This window comes from Pollicipes pollicipes, unplaced genomic scaffold (assembly GCF_011947565.3).
Source record: "Pollicipes pollicipes isolate AB1234 unplaced genomic scaffold, Ppol_2.1 Scaffold_3447;HRSCAF=4054_pilon_pilon_pilon, whole genome shotgun sequence".
NCBI classification, from domain to species: Eukaryota; Metazoa; Arthropoda; class Thecostraca; order Pollicipedomorpha; family Pollicipedidae; genus Pollicipes; species Pollicipes pollicipes.
Window position 1 is genome coordinate 33,561,523 of NW_023596297.1, and position 13,608 is coordinate 33,575,130.

The window sequence follows — 13,608 nt, forward strand, 5'->3', positions numbered from 1 at the left end:
TCGGAAGCGTCTGTTTTATGATGGCCGATGTTTTTTTTTTATAATTTTGATCCGAACGCTTTGAACTGATGGATCTCTAGGATCAGCGCTCATGCTAAGCAGTGCTTGTTGTATGAGCCCTGACACCCACCGTCCGATCTTGCCATTCCAAGTAACGAGAGAGATAGATATATATATATATATATATATATATATATATATATATATATAGAGAGAGAGAGAGAGAGAGAGAGAGAGAGAGAGAGAGAGAAATATATATATATATATATATATATATATATATATATATATATATGCAGATATGTATTTAATGTTGCTAAAACGAAATCTTGATGTAATAAAATTGCTATGAATGATACAAAACTTGAAGTTATGATGTGCTAGTCGCAAGTAAAAGGCCCTCACTCAGTCCAACTTTCGGTCAACGCTCATGGAGCTCACGCTCATGGTGAGCTGAATGCTGCTTGAACTAGAATCGTGCACGAGCGCTTTGTTTCAGTGTCTCTCTACCACCAGAGTGAGAAATGACGTCCCTGTCGACTTTAGCGCCCACATTGCGTTTTAAGATAGAACTATTAGTATCCAAATTAGCTATCAATGGGCCCCGAACACCTGAAAACATATTAGCGGGCAACTGCGGTCATCGCCATTATGACACAGAAGCCGCTTGTTTTTTATATGCACGTCCGTGGAAAAGCTCTGGCTGCGGTATTGGTGGTAATGACGTCACGTTCGCGGTTCGCACCGCGCCCACCCCCGCCGGCTGGTCAGCTGGTCAGTCCTGACATCATCTAATTTGGTGGAGTCCTTTTATTATAGCGTTTTTTATATTCCCTGTGCCGATCAATGGCTCAAGTGCATTCACCGTCAGGTACTTAATTGTCAGTATTGAGGGCCACCACCATTGAGCAGTGTCAAAGCGCCAATAACTAAGTCTTCTATTGATCACGTCTAAAAACAATTTTGAAATGTTCGTTAAGTCTGCAAGCAATTAGACAAGTATATCCAACATCAATACCAAAACGACTATGATTATGGTGAGCAGCTTTCTTTTACATGCAATATAACCTGTTTTGTCCCCCGAAACCTCGTCTAGACCTTCGCCAAATAAGACGTAAGATGTTTTTCACCGCGTCGGCAAGAATGTCAGTTCCGCGAACTTTCGGCAAACTTGCTGACGTCTGCAGATAACAGGCAAACATACATTCGCACTTCACAAGACGCCAGCTGCAAATGAAACCCAGCGTTGCGTCGCTTCACAAATGTCAACACCGGGGCTCGATTCCAGGACAATTCAAATGCCGTGAACAGTGGCCGACGCTGGACTTGGAGAAGGGCTACATGATCTTCATCGACCTCACCTACCTGGTGATCCCCATCGTGGCTATGTTCGTCACCTTCGTCTCCATCACAAGAACGCTGCGTCGCGTCATGGAGGATGAGCAGGCTGGACAGCAGCTGATTGGTGAGTTGCTGATGGCTTTGTACGAATCGGATGCGCGCGTTTCCGCCGACGGCTTTTGATTTCAGCTGATCTCGAATGGTCTGCAAGGGTGTCTATGGGTCGTAAACGTAGTTTTTTGCGTGCACCCGTAACCCCTCAACCAAAATGAGGGTATCCGCTTTTCCAGACAGGACTATAGACGGTTTTGAGATCCGTGCAGTGCTACAAAACAACCTCCCCACGTCAGGTGAACTTGACACGGGTCGGGAGAAACCATTTCTATCCGTCCGAGTACTAGTAGGTGCGGTTCACAGCGCGTGCAAACCCCAGGTCTCGGAAGTTACAAATGCAAACGGTTAACAAAATTTAAGAATATTCTACAATTTAAGGCAGATTTTTGGGCGAAAAAAGAAAAAAAGTATAGTGAAATGACCGTTGATAACCGATTGCTTTGTTGATTCTGGAAAAGCTAAAAAGGTCAAAAAAGCTAAACGTGAAGCTGTATATACATACATACATACATACATATATATATATATATATATATGTATTTGTATATATATATATATAATATGATATAAGAAAATCAGATGCTTATGTAGACGCTAGTATGATGTATTGAGATGTTATTGAAAAATCTGCATGCGCGTCTCCAATTTGACAACGAAACATTTCCTTTACCTACTTCAACCATCTTGGAATGTTACCATGTGACCATGTTAGCATGTTTGAATCAAACCGTAAGCAAAATTGTTAACAAGACGTGCTGCAAAGCAAGACAACGTTTAAAGCATTTTACAGCCCGTTCTAAAAAAGAAAATCAATGAAACCTGTCTCGGGAACCCAATTGATTGGAATGCCTGCCCTCAAATTTTCCCATCTATAGCATGGTGAGGTCGAGTCGTTTTAAGCGCTCGCTATTTGCCCCTGATTGGGATGACCTGCAGCTGGTGGCAGCGGCCGCATGAGATGTCAGGTGACGTCAGAGGGCAGAACGGACCGTGTGGAAAGTTACGGCAAGTCTAGCTTTTACCACAAGATTATGCCGTTGAATGAACTGAATGGCGGTGGCAGTGCTTATGCAACGAGCGCTTCTTTTGGTGGGTTCCGATCTTAGTAATCCTTTCAATTGCCTGGTTTAGACTGAATTCTATAAAAATGCACGATTACATTCAATTGTTTTGTCTTTGCTTTAGCATTATTGCTAGATCAACCAGTGGATTGAATAGTTGGAAGCAGACTTCCTGCGATTCTTTTAACTGTTTTACCTATACATTCTGAATTTTGGGAGCACTTTTATTAACCGTGCTGTTTTTGCATAATGCTCAAATCGGACTCTCTGATAGCAATGCAAGGAAAACGGGCTTTCTTCACCGATATATACTTAAACGGGGCTGCCTGCGGTCACTTGCGGAGAGCCAGTGCGCCTCTGCGCTAGCGGAGGCGCGTCAGAGGTGTAAGGCGTAAGCTGGCATTCCAGAAACAGAACTGGACATTTCATGTAATGCAGGTGTTTTATGTAAAAGTCGTACAAAGCGGTACGAGTCCTACCACAACATATCAGCGCCACATGACGACGGCAACTTCGCCGTTTCCGCTGTATCAGGCTAAGCATGTTAGGTGGCACTTGAAGTGACCACGGAGTCGCAAGCGCTTTCTGCAAGCGCCAGTATTACCTTATTCGTCCGACGGATGTAGCTAGTTATTATATATTTCGTGAAGCACCAGAAGAGCATGAGGTGCTTTAAGTAAATCTGAGCATGAAATCTTGTTAACTTGTTTATATTCCTGTATGAAGCATATTGTCGGATATTTGATTGAATAAGCAATGCTATTTGTGTTTCACCTCATTAGAAAGATCTAGCTGCAACAACTTCTCATGCGTGGGCCATGTAATCATCAGCCATTTTAAGTTCCTGACTCACTCACACGGAGTCTTTAAGACGGCGCCGTCATATCGGAGTATGTGCCGGCGGCCGCCGTCATCAACACGGCGATCAGGAGGTCGTGACCTTGTGGGAGGTCCGTCGTGGTCAGTCCTTGTTTCAAAGACGAAAGTCCAGGAAGGTATGTGTCGGGCTGGGATAAAACAGCGCAGCACAGTGCGCTGCACGTGCTGCAAAGCGCGTGTAATGTGCTAATCTAGATGTCACAATTTCACACGGACTTTGTCAACAATTAGAGGCTGCGGCAAACGGCGAGGGTTGGAAGTCACGCACCAGCAAACTCGTTAAATAAGCTTACTGAAAGCATTCACAAGGTGGCAGCACCCATCATTACTGTCTTGGTGCTGCGTACGTTAAGCCACGGAGTAAATAAAAATTTCCAAAAGACAGCGATATTTTCCTTTGAACTTGGCCCTAGCGTTGGATCTTTTGCAGTCAAATTGTTTACCGTTTAGGTCATAGATGGCATCTTTCAAGATCATAAAAAGGGAAGGAAAAAGGATTTTGTATTGCATCTGTATGATTCCAAGAAAAGCGAAAGTAGTAAAATAGATATAAATTCTTACAATTTATTGGACATTTTTTACAAAGCCACTTGAGTACAAATCTGTTAGCATAAGTGCTCGAATGGTAACACACAGCAGTAAAATTTCATTTAGAAGGCATTTCTTGAATTTTTTACCCTTACATTTCGGGAATGGTGCAATTTAGTGGCCAAGCTCCTTCGGGAAGGAGGAGTACGTGGAGTAGAATTCTCTACCAGGCTTTGCTGGTGTTTCTACCTGGCTTTGCTTTGCTGGTGTGGTGTTTGTGTGGTGTGCCCCCGAAAATTGGGATGCGTGAAATCCGTGCATTTGGCACATATCTGTAGATTGTAGTGCATTTTGTAAGCAAACCAAAATTGATACATGCATGTGATTGGAGCCTGGGGCTCTCGGGCATGAAGGTACCTAGCGCTCTTGCTCTGTGCCTGCATAAGCATGATTTAGATGCAGGTGAGGCAGGATATAGCCGTAGGTGTCCAGATCCCGTGGAGCCTTAGATGAAATCTTCAAACTTCTGAGAGGGAAATATGGGTTGAGTGGGTGTGGTTAGACAACCTCAGGTAGGGGTGAGAAATCCACATAAAATATGGGGAAAAATATTGAAATATTCATTCTCATAGGGTATTGCTTTACAACCAAAGTGGGCAATTTTAGCATACTGCTTCTGCCACCCATTATTTGCGTGGTCAACAACCAGCAGCCTGTGGGGCCCAAACCCAGGTGCCTGACACATGACTGAGGCAGAGCCGGCCGTCTGTACCACTTGTCCACTACTGTGCAAGCCGGTTTTTATATAATTATATGTGTAATATGTGTACTAATGGTTGGCTAGTGTATCATTAACTTTGAATCTCCGAGAAACACATGGCGTTCACATGAAGAGTTAGTGCAGTTTGTTCTATCCTCTGAGGTGAAAGCACAATAAACGATATTGATTATTTAGTTGGACTTTGTACATAAAATGGCTTTGCCAAGCTTTCTCTGTGCTCCGCTTAGTCAGACTCTACTTGAAACGCCTGACGCTCTTCTTGCGTTTCATAAAATGCACGGTGGCACTCGCCCCAGACGTGGCGTCGCCTTGGACGCGGACGGCGCGCGCGGTGGCACTCGCCCCAGACGTGGCGTCGCCTTGGACGCGGTCGGCGCGCGCGGCGGCACTCGCCCCAGACGTGGCGTCGCCCTGGACGCTGACGCGACGCTCCCTCCCGGCAGATCCGCCGCCCTCGGCGCTGAACGGCAGCACGTCCAAGGCAACGTTGGGCCAGTCGCGCAAGAAGCCGTCACCGGCGCCGCCCTCGCTGCGTCTGCGCCACAGCAACGCTGAGAGGTCACTGGCCAGCAAGCGGCGCGTCATCAAGATGCTGTTCGTGGTCGTGCTGGAGTTCTTCGTGTGCTGGACGCCCATCTACGTCTTGAACACGCTGAGCCTGTTCAACCAGGAGGCGGTGTACCGTGCCCTGGGCAGCGCCGGCATCAGTTTCTTCCACCTGCTCTCGTACACCTCCTCTTGCTGCAACCCCATCACCTACTGCTTCATGAACGTAGGCTTTCGACAGGCGTTCCTGGCCGCCTTCGGCTGTCGCAAGGCGCCGTCACGTCACGACCCGAACCGCGCCACCACTCACGTGGCGCTGCGCTCACTCTCGTGTAACACGGGCGGCAGCGACCTGGCGCCGGCCGCGGCCCGCATCTAGGGTCGAGTGGCGGCCGCGCGTCGAGAGGGCGACCTGTGACGGTGCCCCTGCTGGAACGGGACGCGCGCGGCGGTCGCGTCGATCAGCGCTGACCTGCCAGCGTTGGCTGGAGGGAACGCCGGCGAGGTGTCTCCCGGCATAGGCCGCTGGTGTCAGGGACGCGTTGTGCACGTGGCACTCAGAAGGGGACGTGGAATGGTGCGCCGTCGGCTGTCGCAGGGCCGCGCGTGTGAAGCTGACCCGTCACGGAAGCTGTGTCAATGCTGTGCGGCAGTGCTGCTCGAGGGCTAAGGCGTCGGACAATGGTAGAAGACACATAGTTGCCGCCGCAGGTGTGTCCGGACTGCGGAGCGGCAGCGTCCAGAGCGGACCGACTCTCTCCTTCTCCAGGGGCTGCTCTTCCGTTTTCCGGCGTGCACTGCGGACCTGCTGCGCTTGTGGCCGCTCCGTGTGTTGTAACCTGAGTGGCAGATTGCTCTAACAGTGTGCGTGGGTCCTTATCCCGTCACCCGCTGGCCGTAGTGAACCCACCCTACGTAGCTGTTCGGCGTACGCGATGGATACCACGCTGCGGGCTGGAGAAAGGCTGTCGTTTTCCGTTAAGTTCAGTCGGCACTAGGGCGGCGGGTTCGACGCAGGAGACGCGGGAGCTATGTTCGACCCGCGTCTCCGGCGCTGGAGTGTTTGCCCTCCTCGCCAGCTGCTGGGTTCGCTGTCATGTTGTCTGACCTCTCTGAATGGTGTGCACTTTCGTTATTATCCAGCCGAACAAGAGAACGCTCTGCTTTCCTGGCTGGGTATTAGGAAGCTGTCCTGGCGTTGCACTGCCTTGGCAAATGAGTCCGAAGCTCAAAACTGTAAAATGTGGTCGTCGATGGTGATATGAAAGCCAAACAAGACATGCGCTCGATGTTCACCGGGTGGGTTGATGCCCAGCATTTAGTACTAAATTGAACAGGACAATTCCTGCGTTATGTTGCGGGGTGGCATTTCGCATGAAGGACTGCCACCTAGCAACAAATGATTTACATACATGTAAACACCAGATGTCACAAGCCTATTCACACCGTAGACTATTCACTAGACGTATTCACACTGTATTTTTTCTTTCAGAAAGAGAAATACGGCCATTCATAATAGTATGCATGCATATTGAAACACAATCTAATAACTGCGTAAACACCCGTGCTGTTCAAACCCGCCCCAGCGGACCTTCTCAAACAAATGGGCCTGGCACCTGGCTTGAGGAAAGTCGCAATAAGCCGAAGCGGCGAGGCCGACGTGGTGGCCTCAGCAGTTCCGGGCTAGACCGAGTTCACGAGCGCTGCCACGGCCGGAAATTGTTTGTGTCGTTTCTGGCGGCGGCCGGCACCGCACGTTCAATTTAATAGAGCTCCGCTGATACGTAATACCAGCAGAGATTTATCTGCCGTCGAAAGTATTTGAGGCAGTTGCTTTCTTGTGGCCACACTGTTGTGGAAACCACACCTCTCCTGGTTTTTGATGAAAGTTTGACGTCTAATAGAGCGTTAGCAAATGATTATTAAAGCTAGATCTTCGTTCCTCCTGTTCTTATTTTAACTGGGGTAAGGGATATTGAATGCTAGGAGGCTGGTATCTTTGCTATTTGTGTGTTTTGTGTGGCATTTTGCCCATTTCGAACTGACAACGTGTTCTTGTGCAGCTCAGACAAGGTGAGACGTGGGTCCTACCACCAAAAAACTGAAGACACTGAAGACACTTAAGGACTCAGTCCCCAGCTAGGGATTTATTGTGTTGCAGAATTTTTACCCGATGACCAAAATGGATGTGAGCAGGGGCCCATTTTGCAATCATTTCATAATTGTATTCACAGAATATACTTTTTGCATTAAAACCGTTGGTCAACACCACAGCTTCAATAATTGTACGAGGCATCCAAAATCATAAACGCTGTCAGACAACTGCGTTAATCAACGCTGCTCGTCAAAGCTGCTGCTTGAAACCTTGGATTTTTCCTTATTGGGATGATAACTTATTATTTATGTCGCAGGGAGTCCATGGTCCTAATTTAAATGCGGTGGAGGATGAGATGGTTACAGAAGTGCTTCCCCAAAATATTTACAGATGGCATTACTCATGTGCATGGGAAATTGGGATCAAGCCCCCATATGTGAACACTTAAGCCACTTTCTCATCAATCCGTTGCCAAGGATATTATATGATATGATATGAGGATATATGGGAAATGCCAATTATAAACTTCAGGTGCTGTTTATTGGCCGAAAGTTTGTGTTAAAACGCATAAAATCTCAGTCAGTTGATTAGTCAAAACTAAGCTGCTCCCTCAAACTGCCAATTCGCGCAAGTGACAGGCGTGGATCAGGCCTTTGTTATTATGGTTACGACTTGACCTATTCATTAGAGGGGGTATCACTGAGCAGGCTTGCACAAGTGTGGACCAGTGTGGCGACCTGCTCGTTAGACAATCACTCATGCATAGGAACAATGGACACTTATAGAAATAATCATTTGAGGTTTACCTAGCACTACACTCTACATTACGAGCCCACATAGCTGGCCGTCCGTATCCAAAATGGTTATGGTCACATTCTGTGGTTGAGCTCGAGGCAATGTCACAAAATCACGATCGATTGCATTAGGCTTGCCCGTTAACACATTTTCCTACGAACCATTGTGGCTGAGGACCCAACATTCGCTAATGAAGCACTCTATGTATTGCACATAGCCTCCGTTATCTCACCAGTCTTTACAAACGGATATTCTAGTCAATATTTTCATGGCCCTGCTTATATTGCCGTCCCGCAACAATGTACTTAGTAAAGAACGGTCCATTTCGGTAGCCCTCCCACATCAACATGGGGAGACATGTGGAGAGGTCCACCGAAAGGAGTTTGTTTCGAGCGCTTGATGCATCCACGTTCTTCGTGCGCATGCGCAACTGTCCGCAGAGTGTCGTCATTTTGTGGGTAACGTCGCATCCTTCCCGCCATAGTAAGCCTCGTACGTTCTCATTGATGTATGAGACTCGCATCGCTCTGTAAACCCCACCCGGGCACGGAGTCCTAAGTACACCATGCTGGGCGGCTATAGGAAGCGACGTTCGCCTTCCACGACCTTCGATGTTGTATACCCACGTTGTGGCGATGTCAATGTTTTGTTGCGGTTCGGAGATGGATGTGAAAAACTACTAAAATATATGCGTGTTTGTAGTCGATGGGTTTTTGGCGTCGTCATACATGAAAATAGCGGCAAGCCACTGCTATCGACTGCGGCATGAAGACTACGACGCCCGCATAATGCAATACGTTTTACATTTTAACCACCAAGTGGACGTTGTCGCATACGTTTACTGTTCGTCGTCAAATGGACTCTTTCAGGTAGTCCGGTTGCTCAGCGGGAACGAGTGCCGAGTGCCTAGGGGTGCCCGGTGGTCCGGTAACGAATGATGAGTGCCCAGAGGTGTCTAGAAGTCCGGTAACGGGTGTCCAAAAATCAGCTTTAGCCACGTAAGCCGCCGTTACTTACGCTTTGCAAAAAGTGTGGTTGCTCGATTGTAAGCAGGCCAGGGGCTGTCATCCGTATCCTTTAAAACTATCGAAAAGTGGCAACATCGAGCTGCGTGGGAAAAGAGGTAGCTTGAACACAAAGCCTGCATGACGTCATGTACACCATATCTGATGATGTCAGGGGCGCGGAAGTCTCTCAATTAGCCAGCTGACTGCGGCACAACACATTAGTTTGAATGATGAGTATGTTTTGGTGGCGTGCGGGTGGTGCTTCCCGGTTGGACTCTGAATGAATGGTCCACGGTTTTGTCACGAAAACACTCTTCTGGAAGGGAGATTGAATCTCGGAACAGTTTAACCTCATCATAATTTTACAGTTTTCCGTGGGGTATATATAACTAAGGGTTAAACGTCATGCGGCGTTTTAGCCCATCGCGTATCGCGCTTGCTAGGCGTCTCATATCCGTGGGTTGCCATCAGTTGCCATGACCAAGGGTATCTATCTATCTACAAACGCCGCATGACGTATAACCCCGAGTTATGTATACCCCACGAGCAAATATAAAATTCTGATGAAGTTAAATTGTTCCAAGATTCAGTCCTCCTTCAAGAAAAGTGTTTACATAACAAAACCGTGGACCATTTATTCAGGGTCCAATCGGGAACCGCCAGCCGCACGCCACTAAAACATTTTCACCATTCTAACTAGTGGGTTGTGTAGCGGTCAGCTGGCTAGTTGAGAGGCTTCCATGCCACTGACGTCATCAAATATGGTGTACTTGACGTCATGCAGGTCTTGCTTCCAAACTACCTCTTTTCCCACGCAGCTCGATGTTGCCACTTTTCTGTAGTGTTAAGCGATACGGATGACACCCTCCCCGGCCATGGCTACGGCTTGTCCGAGGGACTTCCTGTGCCGTTTGTTTTGAACGATTGGTAGCGTTTAAAATGCTCGACCTGTGAGTATTTTATTATGCATATGCGTGCATGTTTGTAGGTATACATAATGATTGTGGCACACATACTTGGTAAACATACTCACGCTTGATGGCAACGCACCATATTAATTATTTATCTGATTGGTGTGGTAGCAATGGTAGAAACATAGGCAAATGTAAATATACACATAAGCAAAACTATACTAGCCTTGAAGTACAAAATACTGTTGACTGTAGCATCATAGAACCCATATCATGCAGTTTTACTGTACTTACCTTACACCGTCACTGTGATGACAGGAGTGGGAGCTGTTACAAACCAATAATGCAAATATTCATGTAATCATGCCTTTAGGTAGAGAGAATTCTGCAAGTTGAGCTGTTCAACTCTGCCGCCAGGTACAAAACGCATAGACAAGAATAAGGCTATTTAACGACAAGCCAGCCTTGGGCAAGCCTGGTCATGGAATGCAATACATCACAAACGCCGCATGACATGTAATCCTTGGGCTATATAGTCTTGCATGCAAAAGTCGTACATTCTGATGGGGCCTAACTGTTCCGGGACTCACTGTCCATTCCATAAATGTGTGCGAATAGCGAAATGACGGATAATTTCTTCTCAGTCCAACCGGGAACCGCCAGCCGCACGCCACCAAAACATTCTCACCATTCCAACTAATTGGTTGTGTAGCAGTCAGCTGGCTAATTGAGAGGCTTCCGTGCCACTGCTGTCATCAAATATGGTGTACTTGATGTCATGCAGGCCTTGCCTCTAAATTACCTCTATTCTCGTGCAAGCTCGATGTTGCCATTTTGTCAGACCGGACGGTTCCACCTCGTTAGATGGCCTTGAAACAGGTGCAGTTTTCCTATGGTGACGGTTCATTAACCATAACGACGGTTTTATCCCAGAAAGACGGATCACATACCATAAGCCAGCTAAACTGGGAGTAACCCGCCAGCTAGGTGGGAATTACAACAGTATCCTCATTCAAACATAGCCGTAGGCAGAATAATCCATTATATGTTGTACCAACTATATGCCCGTAGTCGTGAGACCGTTTTTCTGAGACTGAATGGCTAGCGTTTTGGAGAACGTAATGGTTTTGACGAAACTACTTGCTAAAGCTCCAGATAGGCAAGCACTTATCGGCATGGTGCAACTAGTCAGCAGAAGTTTAGGACAGGCACTTCCATGGGTACCGATTTCTCAAAATGTGTGGGGAGCGGATTCGTGAAAGTTATCATGAGGACCAGGTACAAAAGACTTCTCGGATTTCGTCCTTTGTGTTCTGGCTAGCCATTACATATGCATACAAAGGTCTACACTTGTATGTATTTGTAAAGCTTATGTGCATAGCCAGGGCAATCACATATGGTAGTCTCTCAGGTTGCATCAGCTGCTTATAACGGCGCCTGTTATGTGAAGCTGAGGGGTGCAGCGGCAGCTCTCTGGCATGCTACAAAACTAAGCATGTGCATAATTTACCAACATGTGATCAGGCAAGCTGTTGTGCAGTTATTCATGTGTTCACAAGAATAGGGTGTCCAGTATCCACAGCATATAGGGCTATTACTACACGTTGATACGCAGGCTCTTCACGCGTTCAAACTTCATCCATAAATATATGCATTTTAGGTAATAATAATGCCAACTAATTGATGTTAAATAATTGTATGTTAATGCCGAGCACAGTCTAAGAACATTACCTTCAACCTTTTCAAATACGCTTAGGCTGGTGCTCTCCTGTTGAGAATACCTGTTCTCCGCCCCTTTCAGTTCACACAAATCACAAGCCTGCTGTACTTCAGAGGAACATTTCCAAGCTGTTGTGCCTCTGAAGGGAAAATGACCCTCATCCGCTTTCGTTCGAACGTGTGAGAACTGTTATGTGAAGTCATCTCATCTCACCAGTCATCTCAACGTCATGCGCAACGCAGGTTGATTGTAACAGCGTTGCTAGCTGAGCTGGCTCTTCATTGGCCACGTGATTACACTAACCTACGCATACTCGGTGCTCAATGAGCTCAATCACGCAGAGCTGCAGCAAAAGTCTTGGTTATTGGGGAGGGACATGGGATTGACAAAGCCTGTTAAAAGCGAAAGGCCCCACTCTAAGCAGAGTGTACTCAAAACAGAAGTCGTCAGATATGGCCTCTTGTTTCGAGTGACACGATTTTACATTTTATGTTAAGATGAAATGACATTCACTCAAATAACTAAATAATAATAATATCTTTATAACGTGCTTAATAGCATACATATTCATTTAGAAATACTAAGTGAAACAGAAACCAGGTGGCATTGCGAGATACAATTCTGGTTTTATTTTGAGGTCAATAAACTGAAGAAAAAAAATGCTAGTTGACTACATAGAATAAACCACCGGTGTTTTTTGTTTAACAATGTTTCAGTGACTCTTTTTTAGCTACTAACACTCAGGAGCTGTGCCGAAATGCTCGGAGCTGTACAGATGTCGTAAACGTGTCATAAATCTGCATTGACATCAGCCTGCTTTGGTCTGAGACTGTTCATCTTTGTTCAGGAATGAGTAGAAGAATAATTACACAATGCCATTTTGGCCGTGCCACGCTCGCGCGTCTTAAAACAACCCCACACCCGGCGTTGCAGTCTCCGCAGACCGTGCGGCGTCGGCCCAGTGTTTAGTACTAAACGGTGGCCAACGGACAGACGAAACGACAGTGTTTCTGGAAGAAGTGTCTTCAGACGCTTCATGATGTCAATTTGGGTATGCAGAAGGTGCTCCGAGATGATGTTCCACCGCTGACATTTGTAGATCTGTAATAGAAGCGGATTGACACTCACAGCACTCACAAGTACAAGTGGAATCTCTATGTTCGTGTTTCTATCGCTGATTATCTCTTCAGACCGCAACCTTAAAATTCTACAAGCAAAACATACGTCACAGTCTTATTTCTAAATGGTACGAATTGATTTTAAAAATAATTTGGAAGCATTATTTCACAACGGCTTTTCTCGTGCGCCGGGCGCCCCGCCGCACGGTGTAAGCGCAGCGGCCAACGTCGTTGGGCTTCATGGAAACTGCAACCCCGAATTTTGGTATCCTTGCTCCTAATATTGTTTGCATGCAGGCTCAGTAAGTGTTTAACATGCCACTTCTGAACAAGGATGGACAACTTAATTTGTATTGGCCTTTTTCATTTCTGATCTCATTGTGCTCCACGCTATTGAACACCAAAGAAACCCCTACCTTTTTCCGGGCAAAGACTCAGTGGTTAGAGCAAAAGGGCACATAAAATCGCCCTCTCAGGGCAATTGCCAGACTCTTTTGCGGCCATGAACCACCAAAACCGAACGGTCGGCTCCTTGTCGGTCTGAGCCCTGGGGGCCCATTTCCCAAGCACAGACGTGGTCGGAAGCAGCGAGGTCCATTCCGTTGCCACGTGGAGTGCCTGTCGGCTGTCATGCCGCTGACAAAGGAGCGGGATCCTCTGGTCGATACGGAACCCTTATAGCGATACATCACACGGGCCTTGACCAGGGCAT

The 13,608-nt window shown here is 47.0% G+C and overlaps 1 protein-coding gene across 1 annotated transcript in view; it reads left to right on the forward strand.

The window, feature by feature from the left end:
• LOC119092667 (cholecystokinin receptor) overlaps positions 1 to 8,654 on the forward strand; it is a 34,305-nt gene extending 25,651 nt beyond the window's left edge. Inside the window, exons 3-4 of the mRNA XM_037215635.1 lie at positions 1,289 to 1,465; positions 5,148 to 8,654. Coding sequence (XP_037071530.1) covers positions 1,289 to 1,465; positions 5,148 to 5,629 — 659 coding nt within the window. The 3' untranslated portion in view covers positions 5,630 to 8,654. The remainder of the gene's footprint in view (positions 1 to 1,288; positions 1,466 to 5,147) is intronic.
• Positions 8,655 to 13,608: the final 4,954 nt, after the last annotated feature.